Source organism: Puma concolor, chromosome C1 (genome assembly GCF_028749965.1).
Source record: "Puma concolor isolate L17-30 chromosome C1, mPumCon1.1.hap2, whole genome shotgun sequence".
In the NCBI taxonomy this organism is placed as follows: domain Eukaryota; kingdom Metazoa; phylum Chordata; class Mammalia; order Carnivora; family Felidae; genus Puma; species Puma concolor.
In genome coordinates, this window is record NC_141674.1 from 17,840,184 (window position 1) to 17,862,383 (window position 22,200).

At 38.8% G+C, this 22,200-nt stretch overlaps 1 protein-coding gene across 6 annotated transcripts; it reads right to left on the reverse strand.

The window, feature by feature from the left end:
• Nucleotides 1-642: 642 nt before the first annotated feature.
• On the reverse strand, nt 643-14,454 carry SRSF10 (serine and arginine rich splicing factor 10). Of its 6 annotated transcripts, none has more exons than XM_086716032.1 (6): nt 14,255-14,454; nt 12,693-12,799; nt 9,023-9,124; nt 7,038-7,200; nt 6,757-6,807; nt 643-3,166 (listed from the first exon to the last, which is right to left on the reverse strand). In XM_086716032.1, the coding sequence occupies exons 1-6, from the start codon at nt 14,317-14,319 to the stop codon at nt 3,106-3,108; spliced, it is 549 nt and encodes a 182-aa protein (XP_086572158.1). In that variant the 5' UTR covers nt 14,320-14,454; the 3' UTR covers nt 643-3,105. The 6 variants fall into 6 exon arrangements, with proteins under 6 accessions (XP_086572158.1, XP_086572157.1, XP_086572159.1 ...); XM_086716031.1 differs by having other exon boundaries at nt 6,757-6,810; nt 14,255-14,452; XM_086716029.1 differs by lacking the exon at nt 643-3,166 and adding an exon at nt 4,244-6,623.
• Between the last annotated feature and the right edge of the window lie 7,746 nt (nt 14,455-22,200).

The following is a 22,200-nucleotide window of genomic DNA, read 5'->3' on the forward strand; positions in this document are numbered from 1 at the left end:
TACCACGGCAAGGCCATTACTTTATCATGCAAACCACAGGAAATAAATGATTTGGAGGAAGTAAAAATTTCCCCCCCTATTCTCTGTGTAATGTCTACAGGCAGTGCCAAGGACTGTCAAATTCTTTACTATAACCAGTGGAATTTCACTAGATTTAACAGTTCTCAGCCTAAGTGTGTTAATTCTGGATTTATGCAGTATTAGGTGTTTGGTTTGGGATGGACTCCAGTGGTTAGTTTTTCAGACTTGAGGGTGGGTGTAGAAAAGGCTTCTAACTGAAGTTTTTAAAAGTTAAGGGTAACCTAAAGAAAAGGTTAATGATTTCAACATCGCACATCCCAGAGAGGTACTAATAGTTTTGGTTAGCCTACAGGAATTATAGTGACAGAAATTCCCTAACCATTGTAGTTGTGAGAACTAAAAAGTTGTTTTAGAAACAACCTATCCTCTAAGGCTGAAGTCAGCCATAGCGTGAATCTTAAGTCAGTCAATGTTCATGTTTAAATTTGTCGTCATCTTTTTGATGGCAGTGTATAGTATGATAGAATAACTGTAACCTATCCTTACATCTAATTTCTGGTTGGTTAAGTTCTATTCTTCCCAAAAGCAAGCACAAAGTGGAAAAAAAACTGAAGGTTTGGGTAAGTTTTCTGGTTTCTTTAATTGCATTCTCATTGGCAATTACTTTGCAAAACAGGAGGGACAAAGTACATCTCTCAAGCCTCCTACTCAAATGAGGAAAGCCCACCCAGCCACAAACCTGGGGGGCAGAGTTAAACCTAAGGAAAAGAGAAGGGGGGGGAAACCCCAAATTGTTTGGCTCCTAGACCAGTTGTTTATTTCACTCTCTAGCATTCAAAAGAGATGTGGATCTACAAAAACTAGACACAAAGGCCTTTTACTTCTTTACAAACTACTCTGTCAATTATCAATGAAAGGAATTTACATGCCTTGCTTTTTATTCCAAATAAAGATATTCCCACTTTAATAAGGGTGAAACAGCCGTTAGGAATACACAGAAACACAATGCAATAAACATAATAACCAACACTGTTGGAGGAAGGGGCAGAGACAAAAACCCTGGAGAAGGAAATTTTTCTATAGTAACTATGTCAATAGTTGAACGAAAACAGGTTGCTTACTTCATTTATCAATGACAACAGTTTGTTCCTAAAAGCTCTGACCTGGTAGAAATGCCATTAAGATTATTCCTCCACTATCATTGTGCTGTCTCAAATCACAGCCTCCTTTCAAAGTATCTCAGGATTTTGTAAACAAGAATATGGTCAAAATGCAATACAATGCGACTGAAATTTGGAAAGCCAGGATGGAGAGCCTGAGTCACAATAGCTTGAGATCTTGGGTTACATTTAACCTCTTTTTCATCCACAAAGTACAAAGAAAATACTTTTTGATATTAAATCTTTTTCATAAATCTATTAAATCTTCCCTCTGCATGAACTCTAGATTCCATTATATTAATTTTAGTAAGTTATAAAAAATCTTCCATTTGATTAAAAAAAAAGGCACAAAACAGGAACCAAATAAAAAAACCGTTAACTCTAACACAGGATCTGCCACTTGCTGTGTGATCTTAGGCAAGTTTGAAAAAAAATTTTTTAATCAAACGGATAAAAATACCTACATTTCATATCTCCAACCGTTATGTATATTCTGCAACTTTCAAATTTTTTTTTTTGTAAAGGCTTAAACACTTCCATACTTTTAGATGAAGAACTTCACACGAACAACTTAAAATATGTGGCAGAAATGACAAAAATCAAGTATGAGTGATGGAAGAATCAATGTATAAACAAACTTAATATCCTAATAAGGAACTAAGGAATCCAAAACATTTTTGTGATACTATAAAAGTTATTTATTCACTATACACAGAACATGTCCCCTATAAAATGTACAAGTAAATCACTAAAAAGTATAATCTGGTGAACATTTTCTCAATTACAGAACACACTAAATCAGTTGGGATAACAGCTCTCTGTCTGCCTCAAAATAATCTAATTATAGCACCCAGAGTCTCCTTTAGATCTAATGCAAAGTTACTTATTTTTGGGATTATTTCCTAATGTGTGTTTGAGGAGGCAGAGTTAACAATTTAATATAACTCTAGTATATTACAGTCACTGCACAATGAATCAGTTTATTACAGATTAAAACATCATTTTTTCATTATTTGTATTAATGGGATGCAAACAGAAATACTGGATACTTTTAAATGGCAGATAACCACAAAATGATCATTGATAGTATTCTGGGTTTTATAATTACATTAAGATATGAATGGTGTAAAATATCGTTACGAAAAATACACCTCAAAACAATGAGGCCATACTGTAATGATTGACTAGATTGTGCTCAGTAGGTATTTATTAAGTCAATTTTCTCTATTTTTCTCCCCGATTACCCAGGACAATTTTTGCCCACAGTAAGGGCTCAGTAAATAAATGTTTGCTGAATATACTGACTTAGGACAGAGGTGAGAAGAGATGGACCCTCTTAGCTAGATGTCAAGTATTCTAATTGGAATTTATCTGGAAAAGAGAGTGTAAGATGTAAACTGCACATGGCATACAAGTAAATAAACTCAGATGCCAACAAAGCAAACCATTAAGCAGAAAAACACTGGCACTGGAATAAACAAAGGCAAGATTTGCCAATAGCGAAAATGGAACTGACTTTAAGAGATAACCAAGAAAAAGTTTATATTGGACCATACCTTTTCTCACCCAATTCAGTTTGAGACAGACCAATAGAGGCACTGTAAGAGACTATGGCTGTCTTCCTTGATATTCAAACATCCTAGTTTCCAATAGTTTATTATGGACCTGTTACCCACGAATCAATATAAACCTATTCAGATTTAGGGATTAGTTTCCACAAGTACAAAGTTGAATTTCTTTTTATTTGTCCTAAAATGCTTACTTTCAAACTTGAAGGGACTTCAATTATTCCATGTAGTTTCGATAACATTCTTTTATCTTTTCAGACCAGAGTCAAAATATTCGTACAGTATTCATACTGCAGCACCTTCCACCCACCCTTTGGTCGCTTGAACTGCCCTTCTTTGGTTCTTTTTCCGCTTTCTCAGATCTTTCTTGAAGTGTAGTAAGCAGAACTGTACTGGGTATTCCAGCTGCAGTTTGGTCTTAAATAAAAGAAGGATGTTTGTCAGTTTGGTTTTCTTTATTCTTCTCTGTGGTATACAGGATTTTGTTAGTTGAACTGGATGTAGCAGCTTACTGGGCCAAATTTGCAAGAGAATAGTACAATAGTTCCCAGGTCTTTTCCCTGGGTTGTAAACTTAACAGCTCATACTCTATGTAGCACCTTCCCTTTCTCACTGAAGCATTATCTGTCATTTTTCTTCTTGCTTACTTGGCTTCAAAACAAAACAAAACAGAACAAAATGCAGAGAGATCTTAAGTAAAAAGAGAGGTGAAGTGTCAGTCCTCACTGCGTCTTGATATGATCTACTCTAATAGTGACAACAGTGCCAGACACACAGTGGATACTCCAGAACTGTGGAACTAAGTAGCCCAAAATTAAAGCACTGTGTAAGGATCCTCATCAACTATGAGCAGGATCCTATCCTGGGTTCAACTATAATTTAGTCCTTCTGAAGCTCATTAGGTAGGTCACTTTAGGAGTAACAAAAAGTTCTAAAGGAAACCATGTGAGTCATTTTAAGTGACACAAATAAATAAAAATGAAATCATCAGGCCTTCTATTTCTACACAAAGACTGAGAACAGTTTCAATGGGCTATCCACCTCCTCAATCTATCTCTCTCAAATTACAGTCCATCAAAAAGAAAAAAAAGTCACGAAGGACCAGGCCTGGGCTCAAAGCTTCGATCTGCCTTTTTTACAGCCTTTTCTTTGTATCTCGATTTCCTTATCTACGATATGGGGTAAATCAATATCTTTCTCAAAGGGTTTTGTGAAAAATAAATGAGTTAACACAAAATTTTTAGTAGCGTGTCTGGCACATCATAAATGCTAAGTATTGGCTATCGTTGTCATTATAAGTAGCTAGAACTCAAACCATAAAACACCTAAATCAGTTCCCCAACGTGGTTATCACTTAGTATACTAACTGCTCACTGACATTCAATGCAAACATATTTAAAATCAAGCCATTAATATAAGGCCCAACGCATCTTGTTTAGGACAAGGAAGAGCAGAATTATTGGTCCATTCAATAATGAAAATATAAACTTACAATTTAGCTGACTCAAATTTCATTTTAATACTTAATACTACCAATAATCTCTAAGTTATTTAACCCAAGGGGCTTAATAAGCAATCATGAAACAACTTTGACATTACATAAGGAATTTTTAAGTAGTATATAAAAGATGTACCTTTCTGGCAAGTTCTATCATTTCCAAAGTAAAAGTTAGTTGTGCCTAGTGCAACACTGTGATTAAAAATATTCCTAAATCTACAAAGGATTGTTTCCACTGTTATTTTAGAATCTCATTCAAAACTATAATAATTCCAGTTAATCATTATTTCCTTCATTTTGTTTTTATTATAGCATGTTTGCTTAATTTACAGCAAGCAGAAAATAAGCTGGGTCTTGTTTTGATCCAAACATTGATGTTTTAAAGGTTGTACACAATATTTGTTAAAAAGAACATATAAAAATACCTTTTTAGAAGCTTCTATAAGAAAGAAAATACAAAGTTTAACCCCACAACTTTCCTCTTTGCTAGAACTGCAAACTACTGCTACAGTTTTAAATAGACTTTTTGTTGTTTAAACTATACATCCAGGAAAATCTAAAAAATTAAAGAAACGTGCATATAAATGATTGCATAGCAGAACATGAACATTAACTGCAAACAGTAAAGAAATGAAAGTTAGAAATACTATCAAATATACAAAGGTTCTAGAATCAATCCTTTAAACACATTCCACAAACAGTATTTAAAAACCATCTTTTGTTCTTTACAGGCAAGGCCTATATTACTAAAACCAAAATCAAAAAAAGTAATCCTCTAAAAGGAATCGTTTCCCCACAATATTTACTTATACCTGCAAGCAAGCAATCTAAAATTTTAAAGATGCTAGCTTTTATTCTGAAATGAGACTGGACATGTCCCTTTTATTGTCCCCAAAAGATCTCTCAGAGAAATGCTAAAAATTATAAATGGTTAGGGTATTGGTTTTTTTTGTTGTTTTGTTTTGTTTTAGTCAGGTACTGCCAGGTACTACATTGATAATCAAACTCAAAGAGATGAGATTCCTACTGAAAATTCTTTTTCCAAAATATTTTAAATTTCATGGCACCACAGAATCACCTAGAGTGGGAGTGTTCTCCTTCAACTTGCCTCACATGAAATAAACTGAAGTGTGAAGAACAAGCCTCCTTCATAAAGTAGCAGGCAAATTTTGATACAAACGCACAGACCGAGTGCTAGAAGCATCAAAATTCAGTTTTACACTATGCATATGCATAAACAAAACCTACTTTGAAACAATTTACTTGCTGCTTTTTTTTAACAGCAGTAAGAAAACTAAGCAATACGACCAACAATGCTCCTTAAAGTTTAGAGTAACTACATGAGAGCATTTTTTTTCCCTTGAAATTATTTCTGCCATCATTGTCCTGCTCAAATTTTAAGGTTTGAGTTCTTCCCGTGTTTATATGTTCCAACTCTTCATAGAAAACAGAAAAAAGCAGTGAAGGCTCCATGTTTCGGTCAAAACACTCAATCGTCCCCCAAATCCTACTTAACCCAGTTGGCATCATTCCCCAAGACAGTGGGGTTAACAAAAGAACTATTCCACGCTGTCATAAATTAACTATTATTATCACGGGCCTAAACATCTCAACAAGACAAAAAGGTCCACCCTGAACCTAAATGTGTCTGATCAGTCAGTGTTGTACTGTGGCTACAACTCACTTTTGTATCATTCTATCTTATTAGCAAGCTACATTTCTAGGTTAACAGTTCTACCAAATATGGATATGAAAGTTTATTTTTAATAAGACAATGTTGCAAATTATGGTCAACCAACATCTTTTCACCAATACTTCAAGCATAAAAAATGAGAATCTTTACAAAAATATACAGAGACACCACAAATTGGTAGCTGCCCATAACATTAAACAAACTGGACTCTTAAGAGTGGCTTCTCAACAGCATATCATTTTAATTATAACCATTTGCCTGGTACAGGGAAAACTGACAAGTGTTTTTTTAAGCATCATTGCAACATTGTATTCCTGATAATTTAAGTAAACCAAACTATGAGTAAATGAATGATACATGCCTAAAAATATCAAGGTTTATACTATCAGTGGCCACTGGACTTAGGACTAGTCCAAGACCTTGATCTAGATTTTGACCTAGACCTAGATTGTGATCTTGACTGAGATTTGGATCTAGGTGGTTCTTTTTTCCTTGATTCCTTTTCATATCTTGAGCCAGACTTATAATGTGTTTTGGAATCTGTTTTAGAGGTGCCTCTAGTTTTGGTGTGAGATGCAGACCTAGAACGTGATTTAGCCTTCATTTCTTTCTTGGGCTGGGACTTGGACCGTGATCTTGAATTGGATTTAGATCTTGAAAAAGATCGATTTCGGTGTTTGAATCTTTCAAAACAGAGGAGAGATACAATTAGAGTAAAAATTAGATTCTATGTTAATCAAATTTGTTATTTTTAGAGCAAAAGTTCACTCTGAAATTGAAAAATGTAGAAGTCGTTTTCAAAGCAAAGTTATTTACCTATCATTGTCGGAATGGCTTCTGCTACGCCGTGGTCTTCCAGCCGGTCTACTGCTAAAAAGTACATCAGAAAAAGCAAACAGTGACAAATGTCTATTTACACTCTTCTCAAGTTTCTAATTAAAAAAACTGAACCATAAAACTTTTAAAATAAAGCACTAAAATAATTTTAGTCTCAATGAAGCATACAATGTATATAATTAAAGTGTACAAAAAGATAAAAAAAATTAAAAGCTAACAAATCTTTTCTGACAGATTACTGTACTACACATCAAACTTACTTTCTAGGACTATAAGATCTTCTATAGTTGTAATCAAAGGACCGGCTTCTTGATCTTCTTCTTTCATAACTTCGGCTTCTAGAACGTCTGTATCTGTCATAATCATCATAGCGTGAAGAACTGTACACATTCCTCCCTTCCTTGGCTTTCATTTGATTTGGAGCTATGAAATACACAGAACGGAGATTTAGAAAACAGAGATATTTGAAACCTAACCTAGTATTTTAAGTCTTCAAATTATAGGGAAAATGTCTGCATTCTCTTCCCTTATACCCCCAATCTGTGTCAAGGTTAAATGTGAGACTATTAATCTTGGAAAAGGTATTTGTTTCCAAGGAAGTCTATAAGAATACTGTTTTAGGTTAAAAATGATACTCTCAAATATCTTCCCAACTATTTTCTTTCAGAGACCTTTCACCATCTAGCTTGTCTAAAAATATGCCAACTGGGGCGCCTGGGTGGCTCAGTCGGTTAAGCAGCCGACTTCGGCTCAGGTCATGATCTCCGGGTCCGTGAGTTCGAGCCCCGCATCGGGCTCTGTGCTGACAGCTCAGAGCCTGGAGCCTGTTTCAGATTCTGTGTCTCCCTCTCTCTGGCCCTCCCCCATTCATGCTCTGTCTCTCTCTGTCTCAAAAATAAACGTTAAAAAAATAAAATAAAATAAAATAAAAATATGCCAACTATTTCAAAATTGAGGAAATTTACCATATTTAAAAAAAATTCCAAATTAAAATACAAAATGACTTTGAACCATATACTAATTTGGAATTATTTTGCGTGTTTTTCATTTATTAGAAACACAATTAACAACGACAAAATACTTATTGGTAACCTATGGACAATGCTTTAGCATCAAAATGCAGTAACATATGGATATAGGGTTCTGAGATCACAACAAAAGTAGAAAAGAGTGAACATTTATTGGATGCCTTAGACCCACCCACACCCCTGGACAGTCCTCAAATTCCTATGTTATCTCATTCAATTCTATGAAACGGATACTAAATGCATATGTGCGTTTAATAACACAGTAAATACTGAAGGACCCATCACCCAACCCAAGAGCCAGAGAATTATAGCCTGTGTCCGAGTGCTCCTCTCTCCAGCAGCTATTTTCACCTCTAACTTAAAACAATTTTTTTTTCAACGTTTATTTGGGGGGGGGGGGGGCGGCGCAGAGAGCCCCAAAGTCAAAGGCAGACACTTAACCAACTGAGCCACCCAGGCACCTTCATCTTTTTTACTATCTTGCCTAAGGTAACAAAATGGTTGAGCCAAAATTTAAACCCTGGTCTACCTGACTCTGAAGCCTGTACTCCAGCCTCATTAGCATGCAGCTAACACCTAGTACATGCCTGCATAATAAAACCACATACTAATATAAAACGGATTCTAGTAATTCCGTAATCATCTGTTTAATTCTATCTGTTCATTTCCACAGCCACACACCTACACAAATACCCAATTATACCAGGGTGCTGGTGTATCAGTCGGTTAAGTGTCCGACTTCGGCTCAGGTCATGATTTCATGGTTCATAGGTTCAAGCCCCACAACAGGCTTTGAGCTGTCAGCACAGATGACACACAGCCTGTTTCGGATTCTGTGTCTCCCTCTCTCTCTGCCCCTACCCTGCTTGTGCTCTCTTTGTTACAAAAATAAAATTAACATTAAAAATAAATAAATAAACAACAATACCCATTATACCTTGAAAATCTGTAAGAAGAGAAATGGCTGAAAAGACCTAATACCTTCCAAATTATTTCCCTTTTAATTCCATCCCCAGAATATTAACCATGCCAGAGTCCAATTTCTGTCATTCTGATTTTCACATTCTACCTTTCTGCAAAGTATCTGAGTTACTCTATCTTTTCAAGATCTTTTTAGATTTTAAATAAGACAAACTGCAAATACTTCCAATAAGAAACATCAAAGCACTGTTTTAAAAATGACGTATTATACGTATAATAGGCATAAGGGTACTTACTCTTCCGATCCCCCTGTGCAAACTGTATTTCAATTTGGCGTCCACAAATCCATTTTCTGTCCAAATTATGTAAAGCGTCTTCGGCATCACGTACATCCTCAAATGTGCTAAATGTTAAGGGGCTTGGGAAGTTTTGCATACTTTGATAACGAGTGAACATTCAGTTGGTAAGTCTGGAGTATTTCACAATCTCTCAACATTATTCTAGAAAATCATCCAGATCTCACTTAACTTAGGTTGGTTAATTCAGCTACAGATACTTGACAGCATTAAAGCATTTGTGATTTCCTACAGCATACATTTGAAAACACATGTGAACATATAAAATTATTAAAATAAGATCTGTTATAGCTGAACTACCAAGTAATCCTATCAAAAAAATTTTCCTGAGTTTTAAGTTTTAGAAAACAAAAAAGAAAAACAAATGTCACTTCTGTTGTATGCTAAAACAAAAATTTCTTAAAATAAAACCAAAACTGCTTTTCATGTTTTTGTTTCAAAGAAAAAAAGAAAATGCCAATAGTTCTTGTGTAAGCAAGCATAATATACCTTACCTTACAAAAGAATTAACTTCAAATTTATTTTGCTGTTTTTCTCAGATATATCTAACACTATTATTTCACATAGCTGTCTCCCTTATACTATACAGGAAAGATTGGTATGCTATCCATTTGAGGATATCAGATAGAATCAATCAATCAATCGTCAAGACATCGCTACACCAAAAGCATATTACACCCATGCAAAGACTATAAAAGCATGCGGTCAAGAAATAACAGACCATTTCTAAAGATTCCTGGACTGAAAAGCCCTAACCATAATACTAGACATATAGCTTACTGCAAAGAAGTGAATTTGGGACTGGTTTTCAACCTGAGAAACTTCAAGGTAACATTTATAAACCTGACCCAGGAACTGCTGGTACCCTGACTGGAGAAGCTGCCTTGCCCTCTTCCCTCCTTGTCAGCAATAGTACTATGACAACTCTTGGCTTTACAAAGTTATTCTGTCCAAATTTAGCTCCTTTCCTAAAACCACCATTCTGACGGAAGCCAAGCAAATCAGAGCAGTGTTTGATATAAAAGCTCTGGAAAGGGACCTAGGTTAAGTTGGAGTGTAGATTTTCATTCTATCCTAAAAATTACTATTCTAACGTGTCCATTTATATTTCTCAAACTTGAGAGACAAAGAGTGTAGATCTTAGGCTGATTAAAAAACAGTGCTGATGAGACATACTCTCTCCAAGACTGATACTAATATCTGTTTATTTCAAGTACTAAAACGTCTACCTCACCAGATTTCCTATTTTTCATTCTGAAAGGAATTAAGGACCATTGCCCGTTCCCAGGTCTCTCTTCCCGAATATATTATGTATATGTTAAAGGAGGAGAGGTTTTCCCAAGTCTAAGTCATAGGACTTTCAACAAGAAACGAAAAAGGTTGATAGGGAGTTCAGAACCTTGAGTACTATTATAATTCAACACCTGTCAAGGTTAATGCATTTGGGCTCTAAAATATTAAAAAGCTGGCTTAACATGTATACCACTTTATTTATTACCCCAGGATGCAGAATACAATTACTTTCTAAAGGATAAAATTAAAAGGTGTAAAAATTATTGAGAGTAAATCTAAATCATTCTTTGGGTCTACCTGCAAAAACAGAATCCTGAGCTGAATCAACCATGGCAAAGTTTTACTATATACAAAAGAGAAGCCTAATTGGGAAGTGTCAAATATCACTCTGATGCTAGGTATAGAGAAATCTGTACTTGGGATCTTTCCAAAATCCTGAGACCTACTTCTTTTTAACTATTTTAAGACCATAGAAAGACTTTGTGTATATAAAATACATGATCCTCCTTTAGATGACAACTCTCTTCTAGCTCAAGTATCACATACTCTTGAGGCAAACTAGTGTTGATCCTGGTTCCCAGGCCACCCCAAACCAAGTAAAAGCAGGTCAGCATTGTAAGCCAGAAAGCATCGCCTTTTAAAAATAGACAAACAAAAAACCAAGCCAAATATAGCTCTTATCCTCTCTGTAACAGAACTTTGCAACCAATCCCCCCAACTGTCCTTGATCATTAGCTTTGTAGAAATAGCAGCTTTCAGCATTTCCCCTAAGTCTCACTAGGGCCCCTGCTAAGTTTCAAGAGACCCAATGAATTTAACAGGAAGAACTTTTCCTAGTCTGACACCCACAGCCCAAACCCTTGCTGTCTCACTGAAGGAAGTAATGTCACCTAAAACTCTGGGTCAGGGAATGACTTCCCATAGGTCCTGATTAGGTACCTATAGCAGGGATAAGGCCTTCTGCAATCCACTCAGAGCCAACTGATCCTATGTGCTAAAGCAGTGCAGGACCAGCAGACTTCACAGAGCTAAGTTTAGAAGTCAAGAGTATGTGTGTGCCCATAGCAGCCACTTTAAAATCTCTAAACAGGTAGTATCTCCAGTGGATTTGACCTTACAAGACCACCAGAGTTGTTTCTAAGGAGGTCCCAGTGCAAGCACCTGTCTCCCTTTAAGCACAGCTCTGTGGAGTTAGCCTGACCCTAGAACCTCATGCTACTCCAAAGAGCATTGCCTATTACCCTATAGCATCTGACCATATGGCCCAAAACAAAAATATGCTGAATTTAAGCTTAACAACATTACATCCTGATACACTTTAACTTGACAATCTAAGAGAAAGTGCATTTATACAAGACCACAATCACAACATCAAAGGCCCACATAAATCAAGTTACAGGTTTTGTCACTAGACCAAACCAGAATAGTTTTGAAAATTAACTGCTTACAAACATTAAAAAAAAAAAAAAAAAAAAAAAAAAAAAAAAAGGAAAATAGTTATTCTGTAGGATACATCAGGTATGACTCCTTTAATCTTGGCCATCATTCAACTTCATCTTGACCTTTAACTCTTTAAGTGCTTGTCAGAAGGACTTGTCATGAGATGCTTGGCCAAATATGACAGATGGCTTTATCTTTAACTTTGAAAAACAACCTTTTCCCCCTTTTGTAGATAAAGCGAGGCTTTGTCTCCCATTAGGCTTGTCCTTCTTCCAGCTTTTCTTTATTTTTTCTTTTCCCAAACTCTCCCTTCTCTTCAAGCCTGATCCTTAAGAGGTCTTTGGCTTGTCTACTTGCCTTAAGTGTTGAATTCTACTCTAAAGGTTCTTTCATGCTTTCTCTTTGGGGTCGCCATAACTGTACAGCTTTACATTCTCTGAGGTAACAACAGAGGACAGCAAATTAGGGGACAATATTAAAGAAGTTTACCTCATTGTTATACAATTTGTTTTTGATCAAGTGATTCAAATTAACAGACAATACCAAACTTTAATTGCTAAGCACAAGAACATATTAACTTTTGACTTACATTAAAGGTGGTAGCAACCAGAGTGTATTCAAATTTAAATCACATATTATAATCATTGATTTGAGTTTCAGCAGCATGAATGGGAATTTAAATATTTTATTATTTTTGGATTAACTTTAAGAAATAATTAAGAGCAATGTGTGAGTCATAATTAATTTTCAAAAATTTGAAGACAAAACATTTATTATTAGAGGACAAAAGTAAACTACTTTTTAGATGTTACCTCTTACATAAACTTGAATTTCAAACTTCAACACCCCTCACTAATCAGCCATCTGAAGAAAGGATATTGAACATAAGCAAATCCTCTTGGACGACGCGTGTAGAAATCAAGTGGAACATACACATCAACTATAGGACCATAACGACCAAATTCTCGTCGTAAATCTTCGGACCTAAAACATCATAAAAAGACCCCCAATTTTTATGTTCACTCCCTTAAAAGAATGTCTCTGTAAGAAATAGATAACTTTCTGTAATCTGTCATTTAACGAAAGGGACTGTGATGTATCCCTGGGTTACCTGAAACAGACAAGCTTTCTAAATCTCAACATCAAGAGCCAACTTTAAGAACATACAAAAAACAAAGGAAAGCTAAGATCCAAGATTCTGGAAGATAATGCAGTTTGTAATAAAACCCATTACTATTTTACATTATAACAGGAAAACACATCTAAGGAAACTTGGTCACAGTTTACCTATTGTTTCTAACCACATCTTTTAATTTTTCGTAGAGGGTACAGTAACATTAAGTTGTATTAAGTATCAGTGTTTTGTTTTTTTTTTAACACTATCAAACCAACATTAGTAGTCTGAAAAATACCAATCACTTTCATCCCCAAAATTATAGAGACAGGGTTAGACACTTACTAGGAGGTAGACAAAAGTTGGAAAAATAAAAGGCACAAAAATATATGTAACTCCTTAAATAATAAAGGTCAAAATGACCTAAGGAAGAATTTTTCTGGACGCTAGAATACTGCTTACTTTCCTACTTAAAGTTAGGACAGAATAATGTAAATCACAAGGCTACCAAAATAAAACTGACTTCTGGGGGTGGGGGGTGTCAGAGTGATTGTGAAAACGCAGTCTCTCCTTGTGATAAGATCTGTTCCAAAAAATTCTGACGGCAACTACAAGCAATTAAGGGAATTGGTGAGAACAAAGGCACGGACTGGATTAATCCAATTTAGCTTATCAAGGCCCAAATGGTAGATGCTTCCTAAACCTCACTTCTCGAAGGGTGACCAGTTATATTTCCGGGAAATGAGAAGAGCTAGTTCGCAAGGTCAACTGGAATAATTTTACCTCCCAATTTTCGACATTCTCTTTCTCTAAACATCTCCAATGTTTTAAAAAATCACAAACGTAACACGACAAAAAAGGGGTACCGAATGCTTCGCCATAACGCCCCTCCCCCGATCCCGTTATTTCGCTGCGATTTTTTAACTACGGGGGAAAAAAAAAAATCTCTGGGCCGAGGGGGCGTGTACCCCAAGGAACGTGAACTTCAAATCCATGGGGAGCGGATGTTCGGCCGCGGCGGGGGCTGGACGCGCCGAAAGGAAGCGGGGAGGAAGAGAGGCCGAGCTGCGGAGGGGGAGGGGCACCGAACTCGCGCCACGCGGTCCGCGTTCCCGGCGGCTGCCTGGGAGGACCAGGGGCGCCGCCCTCGCTCCCACGAGGCGGTTGAGCCGGCGACGCGGCCTAGTTGGGCCCGAAAGCCCGCGCGGGACCCGCCATCTTCGCGCTTCCCCTCCCCCGGCCCAGCGCGCCGCCGCCGCCGCACGGGTCCTCCCCAAGCGCCTGCGGCCTCCCGGGCTAGGCCCGGAGTACCTCCTCGTACATACCTGGTATCGTCGGCCACGTTCCTTACGAACAGAGACGTGTTGGGGGGGCGCAGGTAGCGGGACATGACGGCGACGTGAGTCTCGGCAGGGGCACTAACGGGCTCACTAAACCGTCCGCGGATCCGGCGGCGGATCCTCAGACGCTCAGCCAGAGGGCTCCGCTACGAAACCTCCTCTTCTCGCGAGACTTCACTCCCGCCTCCACCCCCCCCCCCCCCCCCAACCTGGGCGCAACGCCTGGACCGGCAACGGTTCTTTCCCGCGAGATCACCCGACGTACGCCTGCGCAGGCGGGCGGCTAGGGTACGTGCGGCAGCCTCGGTCTCATTCATTGGCTTCTTGAGCTGTGTCTTTCCCCTCCCCCAAGCCCGCTCTTTCTTTCTTTGGTGCTTTATTTTCCCGCCCTTTTCTGCCTTGCAGCGGTTTCTCCTTTCCTTCCCCTCTCCACCCCAAGTCAGGAAACAGACGTTTTAACCCCTACGCCAAACTTTACAGTTATTGCCAACTTAGACGGAGTTTTAAACCTTAGACTTGAGAGAGACTGCCATACGGTTTCCTGTCTGGTCCAAGTAATGCCCTGGCTTTTATTAGACTGCTGATCAGCCGCTCATATTGAGTATGAAAGGGAAGGAAGTGTGTGTCCTTGAGAGGAGGTGGGCCTGCCTCTCCAGGGCTTTGAGCACGCCATGGGTGCACTCCCAGAGGGCCTGTGCCAGGGCTGCCCCTCGCTCACACCCTTCTCACACCCTTCTTCCACCTGCCCACCCTGTTGCCTCTTGATCAAAGGCCCTTCTCAACCTTTTGATTGGACCGCAAACCTCACATTTTAGTCTCCGTTGTCATCCACAGCTAGCCCTTGTTGCTAACGGCCTGTGTCGCAATAGTCCTTTCAACTTTTTGGTCTCAGAATCTCTTTACGCCCTTAAAAATTATGGAAGACCCCAAAGGGTTTTGTTTGTGTGGGTTACAGTTAACTTATATTTACTGAACTAGAATTTATTTATTTTTTTTAACGTTTATTTATTTTTGAGACAGAGAGCATGAACGGGGGAGGGTCAGAGAGAGAGGGAGACACAGAATCTGAAACAGGCTCCAGGCTCTGAGCAGTCAGCACAGAGCCCGATGCGGGGCTCGAACTCACAGACCGTGAGATCATGACCTGAGCCGAAGTGGGACGCTTAACAGACTGAGCCACCCAGGCGCCCCTACTGAACTAGAATTTAAAACAGAGGAAATTTTAGGGCGCATTAACACACAAGCACACAGCCCACTGCCCTTCATCACGCATCCCGTGGCCCCTGGGAAGCTCCGCTCTCTGCTTGTGAAAGACTGTGCAAATGAAAAAGATAAATACTGTTTACTATAGTTCTGATCCCTTGAAAGGGTCCTGGGGACCCCTACCAGACATTGAGAACCACTCCCTGCTCTATCAGACTCAATTTTTGGAGATGAGGGATCACTTATTAAAATGCCTCTGGCATGTAGCATAATGTCAAACAGATAGCAGGAACTCAAGTACTGTTTGATTATATGAACTTTTATTTTATAAAAGGCAATAAAAGCATTATTTTTGCTTCAATCCAAAGCAGTTACGTGACAAGGGTGGTGATGGTCGGCTCTGCTCTGTAGCAGAGCTATTATTTTCCTGCACTTACGTTTTCCAAGAAGCTTTGGACACAGTTTGTTAAAACACTTATTAATTACGCATTATGTGTCAGACATTGTGCTAGATGCTGGAAGTTCAGGGCTGAAAAACATGGAACTTAACGTTTTCATAGAAAACAAAACAAGGGGTGCCTGGCTGGCTCGGCTCATTGAGCATCTGATGCTTGATTTTGGCTCAGGTGGTGATCCCAAGGTCAAGGGATTGAGCCCCTCATCAGGCTCCATGCTGACTGTGGAGCCTGCTTACGATTCTCTCTGTCTTCCTCTGCCCTTCTCCCTCGCTCGTGTGCACGCACACACACACACACACACACACACTCTCTCTCTCTCTCTCTCTCTCTCTCTCTAAAAAGAAAGAAAGAGGGGTGCCTGGGTGGCTCAGTCGGTTGAGCGTCCGACTTCGGCTCAGGTCACGATCTCGCGGTCCGTGAGTTCGAGCCCCGCGTCGGGCTCTGGGCTGATGGCTCGGAGCCTGGAGCCTGCTTCCGATTCTGTGTCTCCCTCTCTCTCTGCCCCTCCCCCGTTCATGCTCTGTCTCTCTCTGTCTCAAAAATAAATAAAAGGTTAAAAAAAAAAAAAATTTAAAAAAAAAAAAAATAAAAAGAAAGAAAGAGTAGAGAAAAAAATATTCAAAAATTATTAAGATGACAGACAATAGCGGAGCACTAAGCCAAGTGCAGGGTTGTTTTTTTTTTTTTTTTTTAATGTATTCATTTTTTGAGCGAGAGATGGAGATAGAGCACGAGTGGGGGAGGGGCAGAGAGAGAGAGGAGGAGACAGAATCCCAAGCAGGATGCAGGCTCTGAGCGGTCAGCACAGAGCCCGACGCAGGGCTTGAACCCACAAACTGTGAGATCGTGACCTGAGCCGAAGTCAGATGCTTAACCGACTGAGCCCCCCGGGCGCCCCCAAGTGCAAGGTTGTTTTGAGTGTGGTGCCCTGTGTAACTGCACAGGTGGCATATGCCCATGAAGGCTGTTCTAAATGTTAGCCATTACTGTCATTACTCATAATGTTTGAGAAATAATAGGAGCAGGTGAGGTGTAAGTATTTACTAACTGGAATTGCTTTCGGCTTCACATACCAAGTGCCCCTTTGATCTTTTGTGTTTTAGAATCCCAGAGCCTCAAAAAAGATGCTGTTGGGAAAAGCAGAGAAAGCCAGTGTCTTTCAGCCAGCAGGAGCTTGAGGTGGACGGTTTGCCATAAAAGCACCACATTTCACTCCGAGCACACAATACCAGGACTGGTCATTTTTCCGAAGACCAAACGTTAATCTCGGAAAATGGTCTGTCAGCACTGTGCTGCTTCTTGAGGAAATTATGTTTTATTGGGATTTATGTCAGAAAACCACTTTCCTTGGGTAGTATTCTCAGAACCACACAAAGAAGACCAAAACGTACAATAATACAGCTATGAATTTCCTTGATCCTGAGACTGCTCTTTCTTGATTTACGGGCCGTAGCACAGACGTCATGCCTGAGTGAGTTGTGCTATTTGCTAGAGGGAGACTCACAAACGCAAAATCCAGGTGCTAAGGCCTTGGAATGATGAGCCTGTCTGCATCAGCAGAACCCAAACCTTGAGTCAATATATCAAGATTAACTTTACTGGGATAACCGTTGAATTCAGATGATTGTCACAGGCAGTGCTTGGCACTGGGCCTCTGTCTCCATGGGCAAACAGTCAATTAGAAGCATGCTTTTTAAATTTATTTCATAAGACATGCCTGATTTTCCTATAAGCCTTCTCACTAATGAGTAGGCAACAGACCAAGTTCCCCAGACTGAGGAAGATTTAAACATTCCTTATTTGTGGGTTGGGAATTTTGGAGCACACGCATTATGCACACATTATCGATTTACTTGTGTTCAGGTTCTTATAACCTCTGGCTCTCACTAGTTCTGCTCTGAGGGTGAAGACACTGTGAATATGCACATGTGTTCATCATATTCCTTAGATAATCTATTAGCACATAGGTTGCTACCTTGAATTTGCTTAAGGTAAGAAAAAATTACTTGGTATATCTTGGCCTCATTTTAATATCTTAAAATAACATTTTTTGTAGTTATAAGTGTCCAGCATGTATTTAAAAAATTTCCGAGGGGCGCCTGGGGGGCTCAGTCGGTTGAGTGTCCAACTTCAGCTCAAGTCGTGATCTCGAGGTTCATGGGTTCGAGCCCCACATTGGGCTCTGCACTAACAGCTCGGAGCCTGGAGCCTGCTTCAGATTCTGTGTCTCCCCCTCTCTCTGCCCTTCCCCTGCTCATACTCTCTGTCTCTCAAAAATAAATAAACATTAAAAAAATTTTTTTTTAAATTTCCAAAATAATTTCTTTACTATAAAGAAAACAGGGCACCTGGGTGGCTCCAGTCGGTTAAGTGTCCGATTATTGGTTTCGGCTCAGGTCATGATCTCGTGGTTCCTGAGTTCGAGCCCCACAGCACAGAGTTCGGGCTCTGTGCTGGCAGTGTGGAGCCTGCTTAGGATTCTCTCTGTCTCTCTCTCTAAAAATAAAATAAATAAACTTAAAAAAGTATTAAAAATGAAAACAAATATCACCTGTGATCCTACAACTCAGAATTCATTACTATTAACACTTTTATGCATTCTATGCATGTATCTAATTGTTAAAATTGGAGTCATACTGTATAGTTTCATAACATGGGTTTTTTTTTTTTTTCCACCAGATAGATTATAAAGAATATCTTCCCTGGCCATTAAATAGTTTTAATAAATACAGTTTTTAATAGCTGCTGTAGCAAGTATAAATTGGGTTCAATTGCCGGTAACAGAAGCCTGAAATAATCTTGATGATGATAGCTAACACTTATTGAGCACTTCAATGCCAGGCACTTTTCTCACAGAAAAGCAAAGAAAAAAACTCACATAGTAGAATGTTACAGTTTTAGCAGCCATTTAATTCATGATTTTCAATTATATGTTTTTTTTATTGTTTAACTTTATTTTTAAAAATTTACATCCAAGTTAGTTAGCATGTAGTGAAGCAATGATTTCAGGAGTAGATTCCTTAATGCCCTTTACCCATTTAGTCCATCCCCCCTCCCACAATCCCTCCAGCAACCCTCAGTTTGTTCTCCATATTTATGAGTCTCTTCTGTTTTGTCCCCCTCCCTGTTTTTATATTCTTTTTGTTCCCCTTCCCATATGCTCATCTGTTTTGTCTCTTAAAGTCCTCATATGAGTGAAGCCATATGATTTTTGTCTTTCTCTGACTAATTTCACTTAGCATAATACCCCCCAGTTCCATCCACGTAGTTGCAAATGGCAAGATTTCATTCTTTTTGGTTGCCGAGTAATACTCCATTGTAATATATATCCCACATCTTCTTTATCCATTCATCCATAGATGGACATTTGGGCTCTTTCCATATTTTGGCTATTGTTGATAGTGCTGCTATAAACATGGGGGTGCCTGTGTCCCTTCGAAACAGCAGACCTGTATCCCTTGGATAAATGCCTAGTAGTGCAATTGCTGGGTCCTAGGGTAGTTCTATTTTTAGTTTTTTGAGGAACCTCCATACTGTTTTCTAGAGTGGCTACACCAGCCTGTATTCCCACAAACAACGCAAAAGAGATCCTCTTTCTCTGCATCCTCACCAACATCTGTTATTGCCTGAGTTGTTAATATTAGCCATTCTGACAGGTGCAAGGTGGTATCTCATTGTGGTTTTGATTTGTATTCCTCTGATGATGAGTGATGTTGAGCGTTTTTTCATGTGTTGGTTGGCCATCTGGATGTCTTCTTTGGAGAAGTGTCTATTCATGTCTTTTGCCCATTTCTTCACTGGATTATTTGTTTTTTGAGTGTTGAGTTTGATAAGTTCTTTGTAGATTTTGGATACTAACCCTTTATCTGATATGTCATTTGCAAATATCTTCTCCAATTCTGTCGGTTGACTTTTAGTTTTGCTGATTGTTTCCTTCGCTTGCAGAAGCTTTTTATTTTGATGAGGTCCCAGTAGTTCATTTTTGCTTTTGTTTCCCTCCAGAGACGTGTTGAGTAAGAAGTTGCTGCGGCCAAGGTCAAAGAGGTTTTTGCCCGCTTTCTCCTCGAGGATTTTGATGGCTTCCTGTCTTACATTGAAGTCTTTCATCCATTTTGAGTTTATTTTTGTGTCTGGTGTAAGAAAGTGGTCCAGGTTCATTCTTCTGCATGTCGCTGTCCAGTTTTCCCAGCACCACTGGCTGAAGAGGCTGTCTTTATTCCATTGGATATTCTTTCCTGCTTTGTCGAAGATTAGTTGGCCATCCATTTGTGGGTCCATTTCTGGGTTCTGTATTCTATTCCATTGATCTGAGTGTCTGTTCTTGTGCCAGTACCATACTGTCTTGATGATTACAGCTTTTTAGTATAGCTTGGAGTCTGGGATTGTGATGCCTCCTGCTTTGGTTTTCTTTTTCAAGATTGCTTTGGCTATTCGGGGTCTTTTCTGGTTCCATACAAATTTCAGGATTATTTGTTCTAGCTCTGTGAAGAATGCTGGTGTTACTTTGATAGTGATTGTGTTGAATATGTAGATTGCTTTGGGTAGTATCAACATTTTGACAATATTTATTCTTCCTATCCAGGAGCATGGAATCTTTTTCCATTTCCTTGTGTCTTCTTCAATTTCTTTCATAAGCTTTCTATAGTTTTCAGTGTATAGATTTTCACCTCTTTGGTTAGATTTATTCCTGGGTAGTTTATGGTTTCAATTATATGTTTTTTAGAGTCACATATATGAACCCATTTAATCCTCACACTAAACTTACAGGCTACATTACTATTATCCTTTCCATTTTTTGATGGGGAAGCAGATTTACAGAGTGGGCTAAACAAATTAGGAGTTTCACTTATATACTTATTTTTTTGTATAATTACAAGTCAGAAATAGGGAGTCCAGGACTGGTATGGCAGCTTTGAGATATGCAGGCTCCTCCTTCTTTCTTTCTTCTCCATTAACCCCAGTACTGGCTTCTGTACTCAAATTGCTGCATGGTCACAAGATGGCTGCTGGAGCTGTAAGCATCAAGTCTATATCCCAGGAAAAAAAAGGAAAGGACAAAGTTCAAAAGGCATATGCTAGCTAAGTCACCACCCACCCCCAACACCCAAGGTACTTTTGTTAAACCTGTTCGAGCAATTCCCACTTATACTTAATTGGCCAGAACTGAGTCTCATAGCCAACCTTTTCCTCAAGGGAGGCTAACCATTGTTACTGTCTACAAAATCAGAGTCTGTAAGGACAAGGGAAAGAAAGGATTTTGTCAACATGATAAAAGGCTTCATTTGAGGGAGGTATTATGATTCTGACCATTATATAGATGAAGAAACCGAGACTTTGAGACACTGTGATGCTCTCTGACAATATATAAGGCTTACAGGATAAAAGATAATTTAAGTACCTCCTGTGTTTTCAAGGGGTTCAAGGGGTACAGCAAAGTACACGGTATTTGTAAAATTGAATTTCAGGTTAGTTTTATATTGTTCGTAATTCATGTGTCTCAATTTTGATCAGATTAGTCTATGTCAGCTAAACTGCTCAACAGTAACTATCCAATCCCAGAGATAGGATAGGCCAAGTCCTAAAGGCTGTTGCCGACTTGTTTATAGTTATGTACTTATTTTATGAGTGTCGCGGACTATAGTCAGAGGTTGTTCGAAACACACAAAGTAAGCAAACAGTCAACTTGACTGGGCCATGGGATGCCAGACATTTGATCAAACATTATTCTGGGTGTGTCTATGAAGGTGTTTTTGGATGATCTCATCCAACATTTGAATCCCATAGACTGAGTAAAGCAGATTGTCCTCCCTAATGTGGACGGGCCTTTATCCACTCAATGCAAGACTGAAATAGAACAAAAAATTGGATGAAAGGAAATTTTGCCTCCCTGTCTGATTGAGCTAGGACATTTGTCTTCTTGGGCTCTTAGATTGGAACTTATAACATTGGCTCTTGTAGGTCTCCAGTTTGCTAATTGCAGATTTTGAGACTTCTCAGTCTCTGTAATCAGGTGAGCCAATTCCATACAATAAGTCTCTCTATATGAATGAACAAAAGAATGAATGAATGGATAAATAAACACCCATATCCTAGTGGTTCTATTTCTCTGGAGAACCCTAACACACATGGCTGTATTATAATTTGTTTATCCATTCACCAATTGCTGGACATTTGGATTATTTCTGGCCATTATGAATGAAACTTCCATGAACATCTGTGCACAGGTCTTTATATATGTGTGTGTGTGTGTATATATATATATATATATAC

Coding starts and splice junctions, on each gene's coding strand:
- SRSF10 (XM_086716028.1), bottom strand. CDS start 14,319: ATGTCCCGCTACCTGCGCCCCCCCAACACGTCTCTGTTCGTAAGGAAC. Junction 7,201..9,022: donor TGCACAGGGGGATCGGAAGA/GTAAGTACCCTT, acceptor TGTATTTCATAG/CTCCAAATCAAATGAAAGCC. Junction 6,624..6,756: donor AGCCATTCCGACAATGATAG/GTAAATAACTTT, acceptor CTGTTTTGAAAG/ATTCAAACACCGAAATCGAT.